Source organism: Cetorhinus maximus, chromosome 12 (assembly GCF_964194155.1).
Source record: "Cetorhinus maximus chromosome 12, sCetMax3.hap1.1, whole genome shotgun sequence".
Taxonomy (NCBI): Eukaryota; Metazoa; Chordata; class Chondrichthyes; order Lamniformes; family Cetorhinidae; genus Cetorhinus; species Cetorhinus maximus.
The window spans coordinates 42,101,606-42,125,610 of record NC_135890.1 but is presented as its reverse complement, the minus strand read 5'-3'; the positions used below and the strand labels follow the sequence as shown (position 1 = coordinate 42,125,610).

At 40.5% G+C, this 24,005-nt stretch overlaps 1 protein-coding gene across 1 annotated transcript in view; it reads right to left on the bottom strand.

Moving 5' to 3' along the window:
• Positions 1–451: 451 nt before the first annotated feature.
• The window catches only part of actr6 (actin related protein 6), a 38,684-nt gene continuing 15,130 nt past the window's right edge, over positions 452–24,005 (bottom strand). Inside the window, exons 6-11 of the mRNA XM_078553458.1 lie at positions 23,242–23,298; positions 17,503–17,601; positions 11,497–11,575; positions 3,426–3,597; positions 2,727–2,865; positions 452–1,531 (exon numbers count right to left, since the gene is read on the bottom strand). Coding sequence (XP_078409584.1) covers positions 1,402–1,531; positions 2,727–2,865; positions 3,426–3,597; positions 11,497–11,575; positions 17,503–17,601; positions 23,242–23,298 — 676 coding nt within the window. The 3' untranslated portion in view covers positions 452–1,401. The remainder of the gene's footprint in view (positions 1,532–2,726; positions 2,866–3,425; positions 3,598–11,496; positions 11,576–17,502; positions 17,602–23,241; positions 23,299–24,005) is intronic.

Here is a 24,005-nt window from a genome sequence, read left to right as displayed (position 1 = left end):
ACCCAACTCTCTTTCATCTTAAAAGTAAACGAACGACTAACAGGACAGCTGTTACAACCCGATACTTTCAATAAGTTTCTGGGGCTTTGGGAGACTCAGTCTCCACTATTAACACAGGCTGTTGCCACTGTCTCCAGGTACCTTGCACCTTCTTCCCAGTGAAACAATCCAAGTCTTTCTTTGATCGCTAACAATCAAACCACCCAGGCTTACTGTTAGGCAGACCTCAGAACAGGTCACATGACCCCCTTCATTTTATCCTAAATTTAAAAATATAAACCTCATAATTGTAACAATATAGTTGTAAAAAATTGTGTTGATTTTGATATCCCTTGCGCAAGTTTCTTTTCATACTCTTAGTAGCGCTTACAATTTGTTTTGGCACCCCTTGCTGTTCCTTGTATCTTTCCCATTCACCAGGACCAGTGCTATTTTCTGCATTTTTGTATACTTTTTTTGTCGTCTTTTACCACTTTATTCATCCTTGGCTTTTTTTTTGAAAGTAGAGTAGAGCTATTGCTTCTTCGAGTTATAAACTGACTCCATAATCACATTAAATCTTTTTTTGAACACTTCCGATTGTTTTACCCATTAATAGATTACAGACTAACAATACACAATAAATTTAGACACATCACACCTCTCATGTCACAGATGCAAATTTGTCACATTTTAAAACAAATGGATAAAAAATCCAGTCTAACCTTAATAACTTTAGAATCTTAAGAATGGTTAGCCTCTAATTGTAAGGGAAATTGCAGTAAATGGACACACCAAATTACATACAATAAATTCTGTTACATGGATAATGTTCTTGTCCTTATAAATACATTCTATCTAATGAGAGCAACATCACAGGATATTCATAAATATATATATATATCTATCAATAATGATGCTGTATGTTTTTATTAAACCTGAAAAAGTGCATACATTTTCAAAAACCGATTATAATAGTATTTTGAAGTCCAAAAGAGTAGTTAGCCAAAATGAACATTCAAAGATTCTTCAAAAATCAGATATGCAGGGAAAAGTTTCCTCCTTTAATTGTGCAGTGAAATCATAAACATGGTCTTTTTTAAGGATTATGATTTGTTTACACAAAATGCAAACAGGAAGTCTTCACCAGTGGTCTTGTTCTCCTCCTCACAGTTCAGTTTTCTAAATAAATAACAGAACTACAGAATTGCCTTTGACAAAACTGTCAGGATAAGCTGCAACATTAATGATTCAGTCAGATGATTACACCTTTGTTAAGGCAGCTATTCTGATTCATTGTAATAGTTCATAACCAGCATTAAGATACCCCTTTTCTCTATTCAAAACGTGTCACTAGCGCAATCTGCAGTATGATTTTCTTTAAACTCATCAATTTTTCTAATTTAAATAGCTTTTTTGATTTCAAACATCAAACTTCTCTTCACAGATGCAGTGCCCATTTTCTTCATAATCATCTTTGGTAACAACCAAGTCCATGAAATCTGAGCTTTCAGAAAGCAGTTTTCCACCTTCCCATGAATGTGTGATAGGGCTGCAAGGAAGAAAAATCACCTAGTGTAACTGCTTCATTAAAGATCACCGTTTCATAGCAAAACATAACACTCATTTATAAGAAAATTGAAAATTGCATATTTCATGAAGGGAGGATCCTCTCATCAAGAACTGAACAAATTCATTTGATTTTGCGCTGTAATGGCACCAAGCATCTTCCTGCGACAAAGCTCATGTGAAACTGTAGCAAGTGTTTGTGCCCTCTCCTCTCTTCCCAACCCATATCCTTATTTCCACATCAGATTTCCTAACGATCCTTTAACTTTCCTTCAATGTGTTCACTTGCAGCAGCGAGGAGGGTTATTCCAGTAACTTCCATAAGTGAAACACTTTATTCTTTCCACTTGTACTACTGGATGGTGGGATGCCCTTGCTTCCAGACACTCAAGTCATGAGAGCAAAGCTGCAAGGAAGCATCCACAGAGAGAAAGATAGGTAGCAAGGGAACTAAAGTGCAGACAGAATGGGTGATTTCTAGGACACCAAATCAGGCAAGCAATTATGTGTGTATATGCGTTCAGTTTGAAAATGTAAAGTTGTCAGCTAATTCCTAAAATGAACATTAGTAATCCCATCACAGATATTTCCACTAATGCCCTTTTATACACTGACCCATGTAGCTGGTGTATACAAACACTTTTAAACAGGCTTAATAAATCACAAAATAATTACAGCCTTGAAATCACCATGTATTTTTGTGCCAGCCATGTACTGTAGAGTTTGACATAATATTGAATAGGAATTAAAACTACATCCATAATCAGCCCATTCTCCCTGCAGAACAACATGATTGAGAGGTAATAACCCCAATTCAGTGATAATTCACATCTGCCAGAAAATAAAGTCAGCATATTGTCCAATGTAGAGCAATTTAAAGTGATAACAGGTGAGGATTTACAATAATTAAAGTTTACTTTTTTTTTTAAAACCGGTTAAATTAGGATAGAAAGGAGAATTATAAACAAGACTAACACAATTCCATACTGGGGACATTCTTCAGCTGATCAGAATGGTGTTAGCAAATAAGGTGGGAAGACACAGTCAACTGCTCATCCATTAACTGGCATACAGAATGCATAGTATGAAAAAGTGTAAATGAAAGAAATGGGAATAAAATGTATTCAAAATACAGTTTAAAGGTTATAAACTAATGCTATCTTTGCGATAAAACTTACTTTTCAGGCAGCAAAACGGATACATCATAATCACATGGAGTAAGAGATCGGACATCAGCATAAACACGATCTCTGAATCCTGGTAAGAGGGTGTTGCCACCAGTCAGGATGATGTTCTTATAGAAATGCGGGTGCATCTCTGGTTTAAAAAAAAAGCAGGTTTAATTTTAAAAAGTTGGATTTGAACATATTCGTATAGACAGCCTGCATAAATATTTAAATATAAATTATGCTGTTGGATGAGCACATCAAAAGACTTTCCTCTATTTTAAAATCTCATCCTTGTTTTCAAATCCTTCCATGGCCTTACAATGCTGAGATCTTTATACTCCTCCAATTCTGACCTCCTACTCATCCACGATTTTCATCACTTCACCATTGTCGGCTGTGCCTTCAGCTGCCAAGGTCCCAAACCCTGGAATTCCCTTCCTAAACATCTTCGCCTCTCTGTCCTCCTTTAAGAAGTGCCTTAAAATCTACCTGTTTAACCAGGTCCTATCCTAATATCTCCTTAGGTGGCTCAGTGGCAAGTTTTGATTGATAACACTCCTGCAAAGCACCTTAGGATGTTTTACTATGTTAAAGGTACTATCTAAACACAAGTGGTTTTTGCTGTTGCCTGAATATAGATTAGGATTAGAACAATATATATGGGAAAAAATAAGATGAAACTTGGTTTCCTTTTCTGAAGCTACTCACCTTCAGGCAAACTTTGCACAGAATGAACTATTGCTTCCGGTATTCCCATCTCCTGAATACCAATGTCAGAAGGGTGAAAGAGGATTTCAGGAACAGCAAATCTCTCATTAGTCAGACGCAGAATCTGTTCACTTGTCTTGTACTTTCCATTAAAAACCATCTCTTCCAGAGGCTAATTTAGAGGAAAAAAATCAGAAGAAACCACAATTGAGAAATCCTTATAAAAATACTCAGCAGATAAAAACAGAAGCCACAAGATCATAATGCAGATTGCTTGTCAACAGCTAAATACAAATTTAAATAAATTTGGTAATAGAATAATAATACTAACTTCTGTGCTTAAAACGTGTAGTACTTCAACAATTTGAATTAAATATGTGCTTAGGTGGGAGTGAAGAGAGCAAGTCTGAGGTGAAACAGCACAAGAGAATAAAAGATAAAAGATGGGAGTACCCGAGGTGGAGAGTCAGTTACAGCAACAAGAAAGAGTCAGAGCAGGAGCTGAATGTGGAACACAAAGAAACTCAAAAAAGTGTCCTCACTGCCACGGAGGGAGCAGATTTGTGGGTAACAGATGAGCGTTTGTTTTATTAAATTGTCCCAGTGTATGCGCATCATGTTCCATTTGGGAACTCTAAGACACTTCATGTATCCTGTGCAAGTCTTTCTTTTTGAATGCAGGAAGTGCTCCCAGTTGCTTGTGCTCAAGTTCCAAGTTTCAGAATTTGAGGAGTGGCTGGAGTCACTGCAGTGTACCTGGGAATCTAAAAGTTTCCACAAATGTACATTCCATGAGGTGGTTACTCGCTGCTATAGAAGCTGCAGGTGGTGATAAAATGGGTGACCACCAGGCAGGGTAGGAGAAAGACATAGATAGTGCAGGAATCACCCAAGCCAGTGGCACTCACTAATCAGTTTTCAGTTTTGAATACCAAGAAGAGCGGTGACTCCTTAGAGTAAGAATACAACCCCTGACACCACAAGAGATTTAACTGTGTACAATTGAAGAAGGAAGAATAAAAATGCATTATTCACAGGGATTCAGTAGTAGTTATGAGACAAGATTAGTAGGCACGATTAAATTGAAACAAAACATTTTATATGCATGTAAATTTGTAAACAGCAAGCTGCGGAAAAGGTTGGGCCTATTAAGAATCCAAAGAGAAACTTTGATTTGGAGGCAGAGAGCAGAGCATAAGTATTAAATGAGCACTTTGCATCTGTCCTCACAAGCCAAATGGATGATATGAAGGTTACTCAAAAAGAGAACCTGGAAATAATGAGCATCTATGTGGGCCACCAGCAGCAGCAGAATTGTACTCAACCACAATCTGTAACCTCATGGCCCGCCATATCCCCCACTCTACCATTACCACCAAGCCAGGGTCATCAACAGTGCTATCAAGTGGCACTTGCTTAGCAATAACTTGCTCACTGACTCTCAGTTTGGATTCCACCAGCATCACTCAGCTCCTGACCTCATTACAGCCTTGGTTCAAACATGGACAAAAGAGCTGAACTCCAGAGGTGAGGTGACAGTGACTGCCCTTGATATCAAAGGCATCATTTGACTGAGTGCAGCCTCAAGAAGGCCTAGCAAACCTGGAGTCAGTAGGAATCAAGGGGAAAACTCTCTGCAGGTTGGAGTGATTCCAAGCACAAAGGAAGATGGTTGTTGGAGGTCAATCATCTCAGTTCCAGGACATCACTGCAGAAGTTCCTCAGGGTACTGTCCTAGGCCCAACCATCTTCAGTTTCTTCACCACAGACTTTCCTTCCATCATAGGTCAGAATTGGGGATGTTTGCTGATGATTGCACAATATTCAACACCATTCGCAACTCCTCAGATACTGGAGCAGTTCATGTCCAAATGCAGAAAGACCTGGGCAATATCCAGGCTTGGGCTGACAAGTGGCAAGTAACATTTGCACCACACAAGTGCCAGGCAATGACCATCGCCAACAAGAGAGAACCTAACTATCACCCCATGACATTCAATTACATTACCATCACTGAATCCCCTATCAACATCCTGGGGGTTACCACTGACCAGAAACTGAACTGGACTCGCCATATAAATACTGTGGCTACAAGAGCAAGTCAGAGGCTAGGAATCCTGCAGCAAGTAACTCACCTTCTGATTCCCAAAGCCTATCCATCATCTACAAGGCACAACTCAGGAGTGTGGTGGAATACTCTCCAGTTGCCTGGATGTGCAGCTCCAAAAACACTCAGGAAACGTGACACCATCCAGGACAAAGCAGCCCACTTGGTTGGCACCTGTTCCACGAACATTCATTTTCTTCACCACCAATGCACAGTGGCAGCAGGGTGTACCATCTAAAAGATGCAGTGCAGAAACTAACCAAGGCTCCTTAGACAGCACCTTCCAAACCCACAGCTGCTATCATGTAGAAGGGCAAGGGCAGCAGATACAGGGAACACCACCACCTGGAAGTTCCCCTCCAAGCCACTCACCATCTTGACTTGGAAATATAATCGCCGTGCCTTCACTGGCACTGGGTCAAAATCCTTGAAGTCCCTTCCTAACAGCACTGTGGGTGTACCTCCACCACGGTGACTGCAGCGGTTCAAGCTCACCACCACCTTCTCAATGGCAATTAGGGATGGGCAATAAATACTGGCCTAGCCAGCAATGTCCACATCCTGTAAATGAATATAAATAAATAGAGATGACGTACTAAAAAGATTAGCATTACTGAAGGTTGGTCAGTCACCTGACCCAGGTGGAATGCATCCTAGGTTGCTGATAGCAGTAAAGCTAGACATAGAAGAGGCATTGGTTAATTTAATCTGATTGGATACAGGAGTAGGTGCCAGAGGACCGGAGAGTTGCTAATGTTATACCATTATTCAAGAAGGAAGAGAGAGATACAGCAGGGAACTCAAGTTAATGAAAAGCATAATTGGGGACAAAAGGAAAGGCATGTATTAATCAAGGAAAGTCTATATGGAGTTGTTAAAGGCAGACTGAGTCTGATTAATATGATGGAATCCTTTGAAAAGCCAGGAGAGCAAGTTGATCAAGGTGGTGCAGAAGATGGTGCGTGCATGTACACACGTTCAACAAAATGTCACACAGGAGGCTTACTAAGATAGAAGTTCATGAAAATAAGGGGAAAATGGTGGTACGGTTATGAAATTGGTTTAGTGCCCGGAAGAAAAGGGTGGTGGTGGATGGACGTTTTTCACACTGGGAGGTGGCTTGGAATAGTGTTTACCAAGGCTTAGCTTGGGATCCATTACTCATTTCAATCTCTATGAACCAATTAGACTCAGGTGTAGGGAGCAGCACCAATGTCTGCAGATAATTGTAAACCTGGCAGATAGAGTTCAATGTGGAGAAGTGTGAAGTGATACACTTTGGGAGAAATATGGAAAGACAGTATATTATAAATGGCATGATTTTGAAAAGTGTAGATGAGCAGAGAGAATGTGATGTCCATGTAAACCCATCCTTAAAGATGGCAGGGCAAGTTGATGAGGTGATTAAAAAAAATGGGTTACTTGTGTTTATAAATAAAGGGATAGAATATAAAAGCAAAGAGCTCATGCTAGAACTTTATAAATCACTAGTTGGGCCTAAGGAGGAGTAATGAGGGCAATTCTGGGCACCAGACTGCAGGGAAGGCAAAAAGGCTTTAGAAAGAGTGCAGAGGAGGTTTATGAGGTTGTTAACAGAAAAGAGAAACTTTAGTTATGGAGAGAGGTTGGAAAAGTTAGGACTTCTCCTTGGAACAGAGGAGGTTAAGTAATGATCTAATAATAATTCTCAAGGTCAGAGATTTTGATAAGAGTGGATAGATTAAAAACTATTCCCTCTGGCGAATGGGTCAATAACCAGAGGTCATGAATTTAAAATCATTGGCAAAGCATCTGGAGGGGAGACGAGGAGAAGTTGTTTCACTCAGTTGTCAGGATCTGGAACTTCTACCCAAAAAGGTGGAGGAAACTCGTTGTATAAATAATTTTAAAAAGGATAGGGTATTTGAAGATGAAGCACTTACAGGATTAGAGACAAAGTGGGGAAGTGTGATAAGCACGACTGTTCTTTTTAAGAGCCAGTACACTGAGGCCAATATAAGTTTCTATAATTCTATGAATAACTCGCAATGTAGCTAAAAACAAACAATATCAGGCTGTGTTAAGTCACACTATATGAAAGGACATTTTCAGTTACATTAACTGAAGCAACACATTTTAACAATACAAATTAGCTTGTACAGTATTTAAGATAGCTAATTACAGGAATGAACTCTAGTACTAAATTACCGGCTAGAGGTAGTCCTAAGAGGTGTTGGACAAAAGTTGAAATCTCTGATTCGCCACCCAGATGTGCCGTGACCCAGCTGTATCATTCGGTAGGTTAATGCTGAGGACAAACTATACATTGGTCCATAAGAGGAGAAAGATAAAAATGAAAGGATTCGCACCGTTGAGTTGCATACGCACATTTACCTGCAGCTGACTCAAGGAGCAGAGGCAAGAGGACAAGTTAGCTATGTATTGCAGGATGTGTGTTTCAGGGAGGACAAGGAATAGAGAAGGAACGTTGAGTAGATTTTGCCTTGAAATATTAAAAATATTTTAATTATACGTAATTTTCTTGGTCAGAGATCAAGAATGAATAGTATTCTAGTTTAGCAGTTTATCTAAAATTTTGAATCTTTAAAACATATATAAATGCACACTCCTCAATTTCAGGTAATAGAAACACCCATCTAAAGTTTTCATAGTAATAGTAATCAGAGCAAATGGTCTATTTCTCAAATGAACCTGCAGCTGTAGGGTGGATTTGTAAGCATGACTTGAAGGAAACCCGGTATTTAACATAATAATATCCTGATTGATGGTGGGCAAATTGCACAGTGGCTTTATGTTTGATTACTAGTCTGCACTGCATCCTGGAGGAGTTGCCCAGAGCATAATCATAAAAGATAATCTTACATCAAACAAACAGTCTTCCTCTTTGTCCAAAAATAACTGACTTCCCACTCCAGGTCTGTTATGTAACCATGGAAACGGTATGCATTTACAAGCCCAAAAAGATCACGTTTCAATGCCTAGCTCAAGCATTTCCCAAAACAAATAGAAAGTTTCAAACAGGATGCAAAGTTCTTTAATTGATAAGAAACAGAATAGTCGTGAATGTTTGTTTTCAGACTGGAGGAAGGTATATAGCGTGGTTCCCCAAGGGTTGGTATTAGGCCCACTGCTTTTCTTGATCTATATTACTGACCTAGACTTGGGTGTACAGAACACAATATCAAATTTACACGAAACATGGAAGTATTATGGACTGTGAGGAGGATCGTGATAAACTTCAAGAGAACATGGGGACTGGGGAATAAGGGAACATGTGGCAGATGAAATTTAACGCAGAGGTGCGTGGACAGTGGTCCATTTTGGGAGGAAGAATGAGGAGAAGCAATATATAATAAAGGGCACAATTCTGGAACAGAAATACCTGGGAATACATATGCACAAATCATTGAAGGTCGAGGCAGGGCAGGTCGAGAAAGTGGTTAAAAAGGGATATGGGGTCACTGACTTTATAAGTAGAGGCATAGAATACTAAAGTAAACAAGTTATAATGAACCTTTTTAAAACTCTGGTTCGGCCTCAACTGGAGTATTGTGTCCAATTCTGGGCACTGCACTTTAGGAAGGATGCAAACACTTTAGAAAGAGTGCAGAATAGTTTACAAGGATGATTTTAGGTATGAGAAACTTCAGTTACATGGGTAGACTGAAGAAGCTGGGATTGTTCTCCTTAAACAGATTCGACAGAAGTGTTGAAAATCATAGGGATCTAGACAGAGTAGATATGGAGAAACTGTTCCCATTTGGTGGCAACTGGTCAAGAGCCAGAGGATACCAATTTAAGAGGATTGGCAAAAGAACTAACAGCAACATGGGGAACATTTTTAACACAGCAAATGCTTAAGGTCTGAAATGCACTGCCCGACAGTGTGGTGGAGGCAGCTTCAATCATAAGGGAGTTGGATAAGGGCCTGAAGAGAAATAAATTGCTGGACTACAGGGAAAGGTGGAAGGGAGGGGGGCTCAGTTTTTTTAAACTTTCACAGGGTGTGAGCATCACTGACAAGGCCAGCTAATTACCCTTGAACTGAGTGGCTTGCTAGGCCATTTCAGAGGAGAGTTATGAGTTCAACCACACTGCAGTGGGTCTAGAGTCACATTTAGGCCAAACTAGGTAAGGATGGCAGATTTCCTTCTCTAAAGGACATTAGTAAATCAGATGAGTTTTTATGACAATCGGTAATAGTTTCATGAGACCATTTATGAGACTAGCTTTCAATTCTAGACTTAAATTTAAATTCCACCAGCTGCTGTGGTGGGATCTGAACCCATGTCCCCCCCCCCCCCCAAAGAATTAGCCTGGGTCTCTGGATTACTAGCCCAGTGACATTACCATTAAGACACCATCTCCCCATGCAAAGAGTCCGCATGGACAAAACAGGCAGAATGGCATCCTCCTATGTTGTAATTATTCTATGATTCTATGGTAGATGAACCAGAGAACACTGTAGACCACTTTCAAGCCAAACATTGAGCCTATCACAATTTTACATTTGGGAATCCACAGTGCCATTGTATATTGTACATTATGGTGCAGGTGGGCAGCTTCAAAATAATGTGGTCTGGTCCAGAAGACATTATGCCATACCTAATAGTGTATCTGCTGTAATATTGGATGATCAGTAGTTGGTAAATAATTCATGTGAACAATGGAACTATATTGTGATGAAAACAAGTTGATTGGGCGGCACAGTAGATTACCCACTGACCTGCCACCTTGGCAATCAGAATTGAAATCAAGGGGTAGAGGAGGACTGGGGGAGTATAAAATGAGTTTTAACAGATCCTGTTCAGCATATACACATAGCCAAAACTGTCTCTAACTAACAAACTCGCTCAGAAGGACTACTGATGCAGTAAGGGATACTATTTTATAACTGGGGTCAAGAAACACCGTTTGGACAGAATGCAGAGAACTTTATTCTGTAACAGGTTATGCTACACACAACACTGGGAGTGTTTGATCCTGATGCTGTGGGCCTGAAACAGAAGAGTTTTTCTCAGTACTATCTTCTTTCAGCGTGTTAAGTGCAAACAAAAAGAGAAAATAAAAATTTTATTTTTCTAAGTTTGTTTTACAACAGCCAAGGTCTCGGTGGATGTTGGACTCCAAACTTCACAGGCAAAGATCATACTTGGTGGAACGTATCAAGAATATAATGTGGATCTCTGAACAAACTTCTGAAATTTGTATATGTATATACAAAAATGTAGCTGCAAAAATCACAGGTACGGACAAAGTGTAGACAAAACTGGCCTCCCTCAGGTCTTCATTCAAAATGGTTCCAGAACAAGGTGCATAGTGGAGAGAGTAACATGGAAGCTGTACTTCATATGTTTGAGTACTGCTGACCCAGGACTCCAATCTAAATACTGAAGTGCCCATTGTTTTACATTTTAATCTTTAAAGAGATTACACTAGACTACACTTAATAGCATATCTGCTGTAATGCTGGATAATCAGTAGCAGGGGGCTTGACAGGGTAAATGTTGAGATGATGTTCCACTAGTGGGAGAATCTCGAACTAGGGGACATAGTTACAGAATAAGGGGAATACTCATTTAAAACTTAGACAAAAGAATTTCTTCTCTCAGAGGTTAGTGAATATCTGGAATTCTCTACCCCAGAGAGTTGTGGAGGCTAGATCACTGAAAGTATTTAAAGAGAAGGTAGATAGGTTTTTGAAATAATCGGGGAGTTGAGGGCTATAAGGAGCTGGCACAAACGAGGAGTTGAGGCCTGGGGCAGATCAGCCTTGATCTTATTGGATGGTGGGGCAGGCTTGAGGGACCGAATGGCCTACTCCTGCTCCTATTTCTTATGTTGGTAAATAATTCATATGAGCAATGGAAATATACTGTGATGAAAACAAGTTGATTTGAAATGCCAATGTTCAGTCTCTGGGTGAATTAACAAATAATAAAGTAACACTTCCAGATGACTTACCTTGCAGAAACCCTTCTTAATGGTGCTGAAGTCTGGAAGCACGTAATCTCTCATAACCATGTTTGCTTTACCTTTCAGCCTAAATAAAATATAAATATTGCAATTATTCTTCTGATACATTCAGTAAGGAGGATACCTAAAATATTCTCATCTGACTTGATGAGTGACATAATAAATGTACTCATAATCCTAATCAGGGTACCAATATGACCACATCAAGCACTTTGATTGGCTTTGATTTTTCTTCAGCCAGGATTGTCTGAGACAAAGCAAGTTGGGAAACTGTCTACAGACTATCCAACTCTTGCAAACTTCTTTTTGGTGCCAACTAGAACCCCCACACCCGCTCACAGTGAATCTATGAATAAGGACCTCTCGTTGTCTCAATGGGCATGCCATCCTTATTGAACACAGCAATCCAACATATTTGAATAATCAGCATACGACTTGTGACTTTTAATGGTGAAGACAAGCTTTTAAATTGTTTAGGGATGGAGAAGTACTTTAAAAGGTACATCCACACATGCACCCACCAGCACCCGCACCCCCCAAGTAGGTGTCAGTAATAGTACTCCTATTTCTGCATCAGAAGGGCATGGGTTCAAACTCTACACGGGAGAATAGGATGTCAACACCAGTTGGGGGCATTCCTAAAGTTTTGATCATGTGGATTTACAAGAGCTACTCCATTTACCCTGTAATGCTGGGTACCCAGAACTTCAGCTTTTGCTTGTGGTTTTGTGCCAACAGCTGCTGTGCAACAAGGTGGTCACCCATGAACAGGCTAAGAGGGGAAATGGAGGGCAGGGAAGAGGGGCATCCAGAGGTGGGAGGAACTTTGATTTCACTGGTGACTAATGGAAAACTACTGCTAACACTCTAGGAAAGATGTGAAGGCTTTAGGCAGCGCAGAAGAGATTTTCCAGAATGGTTCCAGGAATGAGGGACTTCAGTTACATGAATAGATTGGAGAAGCTGGGGTTGTTCTCCTGAGAGAAGAGAAAGTTGAGAGGAGATTTGATAGAGGTATTCAAAATTATGAGGATCCAGGCAGAGCAGATAAAGAGAAACTGTTCCTATTGGTGTAAGGATCAAGAACCTGAGGATACGGATTTAAGATGATTAGCAAAAGTAGTAGCAGCAATATGAGGACTTTCTTTTTTAAACGCAGCACGTGGTTAGGACCTCCTGAGAGTGGTGGGGTCAGAATCAATTGTGGCCTTAAAAAGGGAATTAGATAAGCACCTGAAGAGAAAAACTTTGCAAAGCTATGGGGAAAGGACCAAGGAGTGGGAATAGCCAAGTTGTGCTTGCTGAGAGCTGGCATGGACATGACAGACCAAATGGCCTCTTTCTGAATTGCAATCATTCTATGATTATATAATGGTAACTTATTGAAATTGCACAGATGATTAGTAGTAAAGCTGTAATGCTGATTCTCATTACTAACAGTAATACAATAACTCACTGATAGTAATAGATGCTATGTTGCAATATCTTACTACAGAGAGTAGGGGAGAGGCGATGACGTAGTGGTATTGTCACTGGGCTGCTAATGAACTAGTAATGGTCTAGACCCACAGCAATGTGGTTGACTCTTAAATGCCCTCCGAAATGGCCTAGCAAGCCACTCAGTTGTATCAAAACGCTATGAAGTCATTAAAAAGGAGGGAAACCGACGGACCACCCAGCATCGACCTAGGCATCAGAAAAGACAACAGCAAACTCAGCCCGGTCGACCCTGCAAAGCCCTCCTTACTAACATCTGGATCTGACATCCATGAGGTGCATGGGCCATCAGCAGCAGCAGCATTGTACTGGAACACAATCTGTAACCTCATGGCCCGGCATATCCCCCACTCAACCATTACCATCAAGCAAGGGGGTCAACCCTGGTTCAATGAAGGGTGCAGCATGGCATGCCAGGAGCAGCACCAGGCATACCTAAAAATGAGGTGTCAACCTGAAGCTACAACACAGAACTACTTGCATGCCAAACAGCATAAGCAAGTGACAGACAGAGCTAAGCAATCCCACAACCAATGGATCAGATCTAAGCTCTGCAGTCCTGCCACATCCAGTCATGAATGGTGGTGGACAATTAAATAACTCACTGGAGGAGGCTCAACAAATATCCCCATCCTCAATGATGAAGGACCCCAGCACATCAGTGCAACAGATAAGGCCAAAGCATTTACTTCAATCTTCAGCCAGAAGTGCTGAATGGATGATCCATCTCAGCCTCCTCCCCAGCATCACAGATGCCAGTCATCAGCCAATTCGATTCACTCTACATGATATCAAGAAACGACTGAAGGCACTGGATAGTGCAAAGGCTATAAGCCCTGACAATATTCCAGCAATAGTACTGAAGACTTGTGCTCCAGAACTTGCCCGCCCCTAGCCAAGCTGTTCCAGTACAGCTACAACACTAGCATCTACTTGGCTCTGTGGAAAATTGCCCAGGTATGTCCAGGACACAAAATGCAGGATAAATCCAACCCGGCCAATTACCACCCCATCAGTCTACTCTCGATATCAGCACCGAGTGTGGCATCAAGGAGCCCTAGCAAAACTGGAGTCAATGGGAATCAGGGGGAAAACTCTCCGCTAGTTGGGTTCATACCTAGCACAAAGGAAAATGGTTCTCGTTGTTGGAGGTCAATCATCTCAGCTCCAGTACATCACTGCAGGAGTTCCTCAGGGTTGTGTCCTCAGCCCAACTATCTTCAGCTGCTTCATCAATGACCTTCCTTCCATCATAAGGTCAGAAGTGAGGATGTTTGCTGATGATTGCACAATGCCCAGCACCATTCACGATTCCTCAGATACCGAACCAGTCCATATCCAAATGCAGCATGACCTCGATAATATCCAGGCTTGGGCTGATATTCGCGCCACACAAGTGCGAGGCAATGACCATCTCCAGCAAGAGAAAATCTAACCATCGCCCCTTGATGTTCAATGGCATTACTATCACTGAATCCCCCACTAACAACATCCTGGGGGTTACCATTGACCAGAAACTGAACTGGACTAGCCATATAAATACTGTGGCTACAAGAGCAGGTCAGAGGCTAGGAATCGTGCAATGAGTAACTTACCTCCTGACTCCCCAAAGCCTGTTCACCATCTACAAGGTACAAGTCAGGAGTGTGATGGAATACTCTCCACTTGCCTGGATGAGTGCAGCTCCCAAAACATTCAAGAAGCTTGATATCATTCGGGACAAAGCAGCCCACTTGATTGGCACCACATCCATAAACATCCACTCCCTCCACCACTGACGCACAGTAGCAGCAGTATGTACCATCTACAAGGTGCACTGCAGGAATTCACCAAGGCTCCTTAGACAACATCTTCCCAACTCACAACCACTACCATCTAGAAGGACAAGGGCAGCAGATAGATGGGAACGCCACCGCCTGGAAGTTCCCCTCTTAGTCACTCACCATCCTGACTTGGAAACATATCGCCGATCCTTCGCTGTTGCCGGGTCAAAATCTTGGAACTCTCTTCCTAACAGCATTGAGAGTGTACCTACACCACATGGGCTGCAGCAGTTCAAGAAGGCAGCTCACCATCACCTTCTCAAGGGCAACAAAGGAAGGGCAATAAATGCTGGCCCAGCCAGCGAAGCCCACATCCCGTGAATGAATAAAAAAAACCATAAGAGTAATAATGCTATAACCTGCTAATATTTACCTTGAAACCGTGGCCAGCATCCCCCTGCATTACACAAGACATGATCAGGTTCCCCAGCTAATGCCACTTATAACTGGTCTAATGTCTCTTCCTATTTCCCTAGACTCTGGATCCATCTCGAGGTGACAATTCTAACTGGGAACCTCAGTCAGAGCCAATCTATACTTGGACTTCACACGTATAGGTTGTGAACTAAACTAACAGATTATACAAGAGGCCATGGACCCTATGTTTGGGGCACTTCTCAACCTGTCACAGGCACGTCTCCCTAAACTCAGCTCAACACCAACACTGCTTAAAAAAAAACTCCATGGAGCTCAGGCTTAACAAAAGGAGTTTTCACAGAATTGTAGAAATTATGGCACAGGAGGCCATTCAACCCCTGGTTCTGGCAAACAATTCTGTAACCCTATTCCTCAGCAACCCCTCCTCCCAGATCTTCTTTTATTCCCCTTTTTCAAATATTTATCCTTTGGAATGAAGTTTTAGATTCTACCTTAGTAGATACACATGGTGCGTCAGTGAGCTGATTCATGCTTCTACATACCATAGATTTTCGCTTATGTACCCTACGGTAGCTTACATTAAGTCTGAAGTATATAAGTTCGGGACTTTGATGACCATAGGATTATAAAATAGAATCATATAGAATGGTTACAGCACCAAAAAAGTCATTCAGCCTGTGCAGCCTAAGCCAGCTCTCTGCAAGTCCTACTCCCCTGTCCTTTCCCCTTACCCTTACAATTTTTTTTCCCTTCAGGCGCTTTTCTAATTCCTTTTTGAAAGCCACAATGGAGCTTGTCTCTACCACTCTTTCTGGCAGTGCATTCCAAATCGTAACCCCTTGCTGCATAAAAAAGTTTTTCCTCTAGTTGCATTTGGTTCTTTTGCCAATCATATTAAACCCGTGCCCTCTGGTTCTTAACCAATCTGCTAATGGGAACAGTTTCCCTCTGCTCTGTCGAGATGTCTCATGACATTTCTTTCAAATCTCCTCTCAACCTTCTCTTCTCCAAGGAGAACAACCTTGTCTATCCAGTCTATCCACATCACTGAAGCCCCCTCATCCCTGGAACCATTCTTTTAAAACTCCTCTTTACCCTCTATAAAGTCTTCACATCCTTCTTGCCCTTAATTGGAGATAATACTCCAGTTGAGGCCAAATCAGGGTTTTAGAAAGGATCATCGTAACTGCCAATTGCAGTGCCTTCCCCATAGCAAATATTGTCCAGCAAAACTCTCTTGAAGCTTCCCTGGTGAAGTGGGGCCTGTGAAGGCTTTTTGACATTCTCAGGCAGATGGATGCCTTTCCTTCCCCCCTCAAAAACAAAATCTGAACAATTGTTAAAATAAAAATAAGGATCCCCACTCAAATTCACAGGCTCATTCGCCTGTTCTGAGCCACTGTGAATCGTGTTGGCAGCTGAAAATCTGCCCTTTAAAGCCAAAAAGCCACCACAAGCTGGAGTCTCCCAGACTGTGTACAAGATAAAGTTTCCTTCAGGTATAGAAGAGCAAGAGCCATATTGATCATTCATACGATATTCAAATACACATACTATTTTGAAAAGACGTTTTAAGCATTTCATAACGCCTTCCACATCTACACACTCTTCAGGACCATCTTTCTAGCATACACAAGAATTAGGAATAGGCCATTTCCCCTTGGGCCGGCTCCGCTTTTCAATAAGATCATGACTGATCTGACTGTGGCCTTAATTCCACCTACCTGCCTGCCCCCCCCATAACCCTCGACTCCCTTGTTGATCAAAAATCAAACTTAGCCTTAAACGTATTCAATGAATCAGCCTCTACTGCTCTCTAGAGAATTCTACAGACGGAATCCTTCAGAGAAAAAAAATTCTCACCTCAGTTTTAAAGACTCTTAATTTTTAAACTGTGTAATTCTAGACTCCACCACAAGAGGGAACATCCTCTCAGCATCCACCCTGTCAAGTCCCCTCAGGATCTTGGTTGTTTGAATAAGATCACCTCTCATTCTTCTAAACTCCAATGGGTATAGACCCAACCTGTCCAACCTTTCCTCACACGCTAACCCCTTCATCCCAGGAATCCCCATTATCCTTCACGACTGGAAGGAAGCAGTGGTCCAGCAAAAAGACATCCCACAGATAATACCAATGTCACATTAAGTTGCCTCATCAGATGAAGTGAACATTTTGTTTTTCTCTCCATTTCCCAATCACCTCAATGTGAAGCCCAATTGTGAGGATTAAAAATATTAGAACTGACTGATATTTTGACTTGGCACTCAGTTATAGATCCAAGGCAGTTACATACTGTGCCATTTCCATGTCTTTGTAGAAGTCCTGGGACACGTAACATACATCCTCCTTCACTTGATTAATAACATGCGTTTCATCCATCACATGCAGCTGCCTAAAAGAGACAGATTTCAATCAATATATTGCAGTAGTGTTTCCACAACTGATGTACCATTTGATTCAAATACAAATGTGAATAAACCGACAATTTAAGAATCAGACCTAGTAGTTACCTTGGGATTGAATTGTATTCCAAATTATTCATGGAGCATACTGATAAATTGTTTAGTATAGAGTGCTAAATCACTGCAGTACCCAGTATCAGATGAGTGTACATTTGATGATAATTATAGATTGAAGAAACAGATGTTTGGGCTTTGATTATGCATCTATAATGTTACGATCCACATAGAGATAAATAACTTTTAGAAAGAAATTTGAATTCTCAGTGACTAACTTAAAGGAACTGCACAAGATTTCAAGTTTTAAAATGTTTACTGTAACAAACTAAAAGCAACATTGACTAAACACTATTTCAATAGGCAATGTATACTCTAAACTACAGAAAAGATTCCCCAATTTAAAACAACTGAGAATCTCCCATCAGTTATGCTTTACTCGGTCCCTTAAATAGACACGCCATTCTCCCAGAACCAATTCAAAATAATTCTTAGCTCCTTTTTCAGCCAAATAACTTCTAATCCCCAAAATGACTTTCATTTGTGGATTACCTGGAGGTCCTTCTAGCCAAACCTAGGCAAATCTTCCAGCTTTGTTTAAAAGCTCATGACTTTGGTCTCTTTGACCAGAGCATGAGCTCCCACCCATATTTCTGTGTGGTAAACCACAGAGACTTGCTGTCTCTACCTCTGCTGTCTCTGATTCTTGCGGCCTGAACTTGAAGTTTAGTGATATTTTTTAGAAAAAAAACTGTAACCTGATTTTTCCCCTCTCAAAGCCCATCTCCATGCCAATATGAATCACATGGGACTCATATCCAGGTAGAAATGCAAATGATCTTTCCTACAGACACAACTCCATTCCATTTTGAAATTAAATAGACAGTTTAAAATATAACCATTTACAAATCTCAACATTCCTAACATCTCCCTGGGACAACAGTCTATTCACTGTCAGCACAATTGCCTTGGTCATGGCTTCCTCCTCCTCCTCCTTCAGGTACCATACCCTGAGAGGGGATTGGCGACCCTGGACTTCCAATGGATTGGTCCATGATTATGGTTGGCAAAGCACTGCAGTGGTTTGCATTTGCCTTCTGCAGTATGGCTGAACAAGAACCTCTCCCACTCTTACCTCCTGCGATCTGGCACATTGTAAGGATTTACAAGCTGATAATCAATTTGTTTAGCCATGTTATGAATGCACCTTCCTGGGTCATCAAGTCCTGAAGTGGGATTTAAACCTGGAGCTTCTGGGCGAGAGGTAGGGACATTACCACTATGCCACAAGAGCTCCCTGGTCATTGTTTACAGTGTGACTATCTGGCACCTTCTTCCCAGTAAAACAACCTGTACCCCACCCCCGACCCCCCTCTTTAATCTTTAATAACCAAGCCACCCAGGCTTGTTGTCGGACAGATTTCAGAACAGATTACATGACCCCCTCTATTCCTCCATTTTCCCTCCCCTGTATTGCTAAATACCAGACGCCAACCTACAATTCATGCATATCACAGACCATCTTTCTCTGTATTCTCAGCTCTAAAAAAAACAGAAAAGGTTAAAAAATGCCAAAGATGTAATACACATGGAATAGAAATGTTTGGTTTTCATGGAATAATGGACAGAATTGTAAACATCAATCCCCAAAGCAACAGGAAAACACTCTTTAAAAATGGAATTTCACTTAATTCAGTATAACGGTAGCTGGTATCTTCTTCATGCTATAAATATTCAATTATTATAAAACAAAAAATCCTCTGACTAAAAAACAGCATAGGAGACCTACTAACACATCTTAAAAAAAACTTTCGTTTCTACTTTCTTCCCAGTCACCTAATTATCACTCCCATGTGTAATGTCATGGGAGATCACAAACTTACTACCAAAATTCTTTTAATCTCTTAGATAAAGGCTTTAAGTTTGGATTGAAGCACAGTGTGTGATCAGGGTAAAAGGAAAGGAGGGGTGGGCGGGGGCACAGCAGTCACAAGGAGGTAGCAGCAGTGAGCGAAAAGGCATCATTAAGCCGCAGACACTGTGCAAGTGGCTTCAAGTCTATGGACAACAGCTTCGCATCACCTATTTTGGAGCCAGAGCTGGGCGGGTTTGTGCAAGTGAGACTGTGCTGCTTACATTAAATAATTCAAGAGTAAAGTATAATAACAAGAACTGCAGCAATGTACACAAGACATTCTATTTATTTGATCCTCTCTTATGGTGTTGCTTTGTTTACAAGGAGAGAAATGCTGTTTCATGTAACACACAAAGCACCATTTCAGTGCTACAGTACATTTGTGAGATCTCCAGGTCCCTTCAAGGCCACATGGTCTGAATGCTTTAAACAAATCCACCCTGTGCCCAATTAGTTGCTCTGTATACCTTGAGGTCTACTAGAGATAAATTATTCTGTTGTAAGCTATAAAAATCCCTGGCTCTTCTCCAAAACTAAAAAAACCACTAGGGGGTGAGTGGCTTCCTCTTTATTTTAAATGCAATAAGCATGTCAAAAAAAATCTGAATTCACATATCACATGCATGTCTCATGACTTTGGTCATGAGAAGTCAGGTGATACATGTTCTATAAAGATAACAATATTATTTGAAGTATAATGTATTCTTCTGTTTTAAAGTGAAGACCACAAAGTTTATCTGTGAAGTAAACACAGTCTCCAGTCAATGAGAATATAGTTGTTGCTTGGTGAGGATCTGTTGCAGATTGCAAAGTTCATGCAAGTTTCAAGCATCAATTCAGAAAAAGTCACCATCAAGTGACTCATTTCAGATATTTTGCATCTATAAGCGCAGAAGTTGACACAACCCTGCAAGATATCTGTGCTCCTCTAATTCTGGCCTCTTGTGCTCCGAGAACATCCCTAAAGCATTTCTGCTGTCTTCCTGGGAGTCTCCTGCCACAATCGAGTTCCAACAATAACATTTGTTTCGGGAGTCTGGTGTCAAGCATACAAACGACATGTCCTGACCAGCGGAACTGGTTTTGAATGATTTATCACCTTGATGCTGGGCATTTGGCCTGGGAGAGGACATTCTCCTTTCTTACCACCGAATTTGGAGGATCTTATGAAGGCACCGCTGGTGGTACTTCTCCAGTGCTTTGAGGTACCTGCTAAAGGCTGTCCAAGCCTCAAAGCATATAGGAGTGCAGGGATCATTGCTATCCAGTTAACCATGACTTTAGTCTCAGGTTTGAGATCCTGGTGTTCAAATACTCTTTTGCTCAGTATGCCGAATGCTGAGCTGGTACATTACAGACAATGAGAAATTTTGTCATCTATTTCTGTCTCCATCAATAAGAGTCTCCCATGATATCTTGGGGGCCTCCTCTCAACAAATACAACATTTGTCCCTCAATCAAAACCTCAAAATCAGTTTATTTAGTCATTATCAAACTGTTGTTTGTTACAGCTTGGTGTGTGCAAATCGGCTGCTGCGTTACCTACACTACAACAGTGACTACGCTGCAAGAGTACTTCGTTGGCTTTAAAATACTTAGGGACATCATGCGGTAATGAAAAACACCATATCTCACAAGTCATTCTTTCTTAATTATTTGCACCTTTCCTTCTTTACCAGATATCTCTGCAATATTACTGAAGCAGAACATCTTGGTTTCTGTTCCAAAGAAAAATAATATGGTTCCAGAACATGCTAGCTGTTTGATGAATTGATTAGCTGTTTGATGAATTGATGAAGAATTACATTGAGTATAGTTTATTGAAATTTTATATAAAAGGTGATTGTGTAAATACTTAAAAAATACATTTTAGAATATAGAGTACAATCATTATGTTAAGAGAGTTTTATTAAAAAAAGAGATTCCCCTTTGTTGTTCATCCAAAAAGTCTTCCCTCTGGCATGTGCTAATGACACTGTACACATTGCATTTTGAAATGCAAGTGTTTAAAATATAATTAGATGCACAAAGAACACGATAAATAACTCCTTGATTTTTTTTTAGTACAAGAAAATTCCCAGTAATAACTGAAGAGTTTGTGCTTCACCTTGCTTTTGATGCTTTAAATTAAATCAAATTTCACATGCCCCAGGGATTCTTTTTTAAAAAATTTTGCTTTGATACATCAGATTGGAGAACAAGGCTTTCAAGGATCATGTCTTGGAACGCTTCAAGAAAAAACAGCATTGCAGCTAATCACAACTCCTTTGGAAAATTAGATATTTTCTACAGATTTCTGAAAAAAAGTTCAGGCAAGCTTAGCTCCCAGCTGCAGTCAGATCATACAGCTTGAGCCATTTTAATTCAACTCTTCCCAAGAACGAAAACTCAGCCCAGGCCATTTTTATACACCACTTCCTTGTAGCTAGCTTTAGCCATTAACTAATGAAAATCTGGGCGCAGACTGCCTCACGCACTATTAGCCATTGGTGATGAATGGCAGATTGTATAAGCCAACAGAGTCTCCCTGTAAAGTCATCATCAGCTTTTACTTCAGTAAGTTAGAAGGGGCCTCATGAAACATTCAGAAAAAATGAATAAATTTGAATTAATAAGTAAATTGCATGCAAAACAAACTTTCAGAAGGCATTTATTTAATTCACTGGGAAAAGCGATCTGACTACCCAATTGCGCAATTTAAGGAGATGCTAGATAAGTACATGAGGCAGAAAGGAATAGAAGGATATGTCGATAGGGCTAGATGAAGAGCAGTGGGAAGTGGCTCGTGAGACGCATAAACATCAGTATAGAAAAGCTTCTGTGCTTTAGACTCTATGTAATAAAGCACCTTACAGACTGAAACCAAGCTATGGTTTAAAAAGACCAAGCATGATTAATCTAAGTAACTGTGCTAAATTTTAAGAATAAGATTAGGACAACAGATTTCATGTAATCGAGAAGGTAGAAGGTTTGTAAATTGAGTGCGCACTAAATTGCAACTTGCTGCCTTTCCAATACAAAGGATGGCAGGAAATTTTACATCAGTTTACTTATAGAATTACAAATCACTTTCATTTTCACTGACTCATGTTCCTATTGTCCCTTTTTAAGATTAGCACAAATCTTTGAACACAAAATTACCCGTTAAGCCTCTATTCAGGTAGCCACAATAAACCTTTTACAATTTGGCATGTTATGCTATGAATAACCGAAAATAAATTTTAGTCTTTTATTTGATCATTGACTATTTTGTTTCCTTTAAAACCTTTGCATTCGTCAAAAAAAATTAACCCAGACTTCCATAAATTTGGTTAGCAAATTGGTATTACAACTAGACTCCATAAAATTATCTAAAGCTTAAAACTGCTTTGGAGGAGAAGGAGTTTAACCTATTTTAAAGAAAGAATCTCAGAAATGTTACAGTGCAGGAGGTGGCCATTCGACCCATCATGTCTGAAAGTTAATTAAAACAATTAATTATTTGAATAGAATTAGCTGTTGGAACCTTTTTTTGCAAGAAACAAATCCTTTGCTGGCAATCTATGGTGCTCAAATCTTTCTGGAAACATAATCCCCTACACAAAATCGGAGAAATGCCACACCTCCGCCACCCTTACACATCACCCCTTTCCAAAACCATTAATGTCTGTGGAAGCCATACCTGTAGGATATTATTTCTTTGAGATGGTTAGAAAGTAGTTTCCCTCCAACATTAATCCTAAGATGAGAAGAATACAGTGCAATTATTTTGTGTTTCCCTTGGTCAGCCAGATATCCAAATCATGCCAGAACACAATAAGTGAAATTCACATGAACGGGACTTCAATTTGCCAGATATGCTTGTACAATCACAGCAAGTACTCACACTGCTTACCCAAAATAATGTACAAACAGTCTGACAGTAGCTAAGACTTAAGTAACCTCTAGTGTACAAAGGGATAATGCTGGAATTTATTTAACTTACTAAAAGCATGCATCTTCCCAATGCACAGAACTGATAGTTACTTGTCAAGCTAGGCAAATTCTACCCGATAGGGCTATGGCTTGGCAGGTGAGCTGGAAACGTGGAAAGATTCCCAGCCATAGTTGATAAAAGTTAGTGATGCCATAAAGCAGCATTTCTTCCAAGTTGTTTACATTTTTATGGAAATGCATTTACGCTTTTAGGAGAAATAGTAAATGTAGAAAATCTTACTCCATTAATTATGTTGTTAAATCTTCCTCCTCTACACCTCCTCCTGACCCAGCAAGCTCCATCAATAAGGCAGAATGGCACGTCAATCATCAACATGGCTCTTACCCTCCCTGGCCCAAGTATAGGATTGTGGTCTGCCATAAATGATGGACTCCGTTTCAATCTCTCACCAGTGTTATGATTTGCTGCCCATCCACTGAGCAAAGGAGGAATCTGGAGCCAGTCTTGGG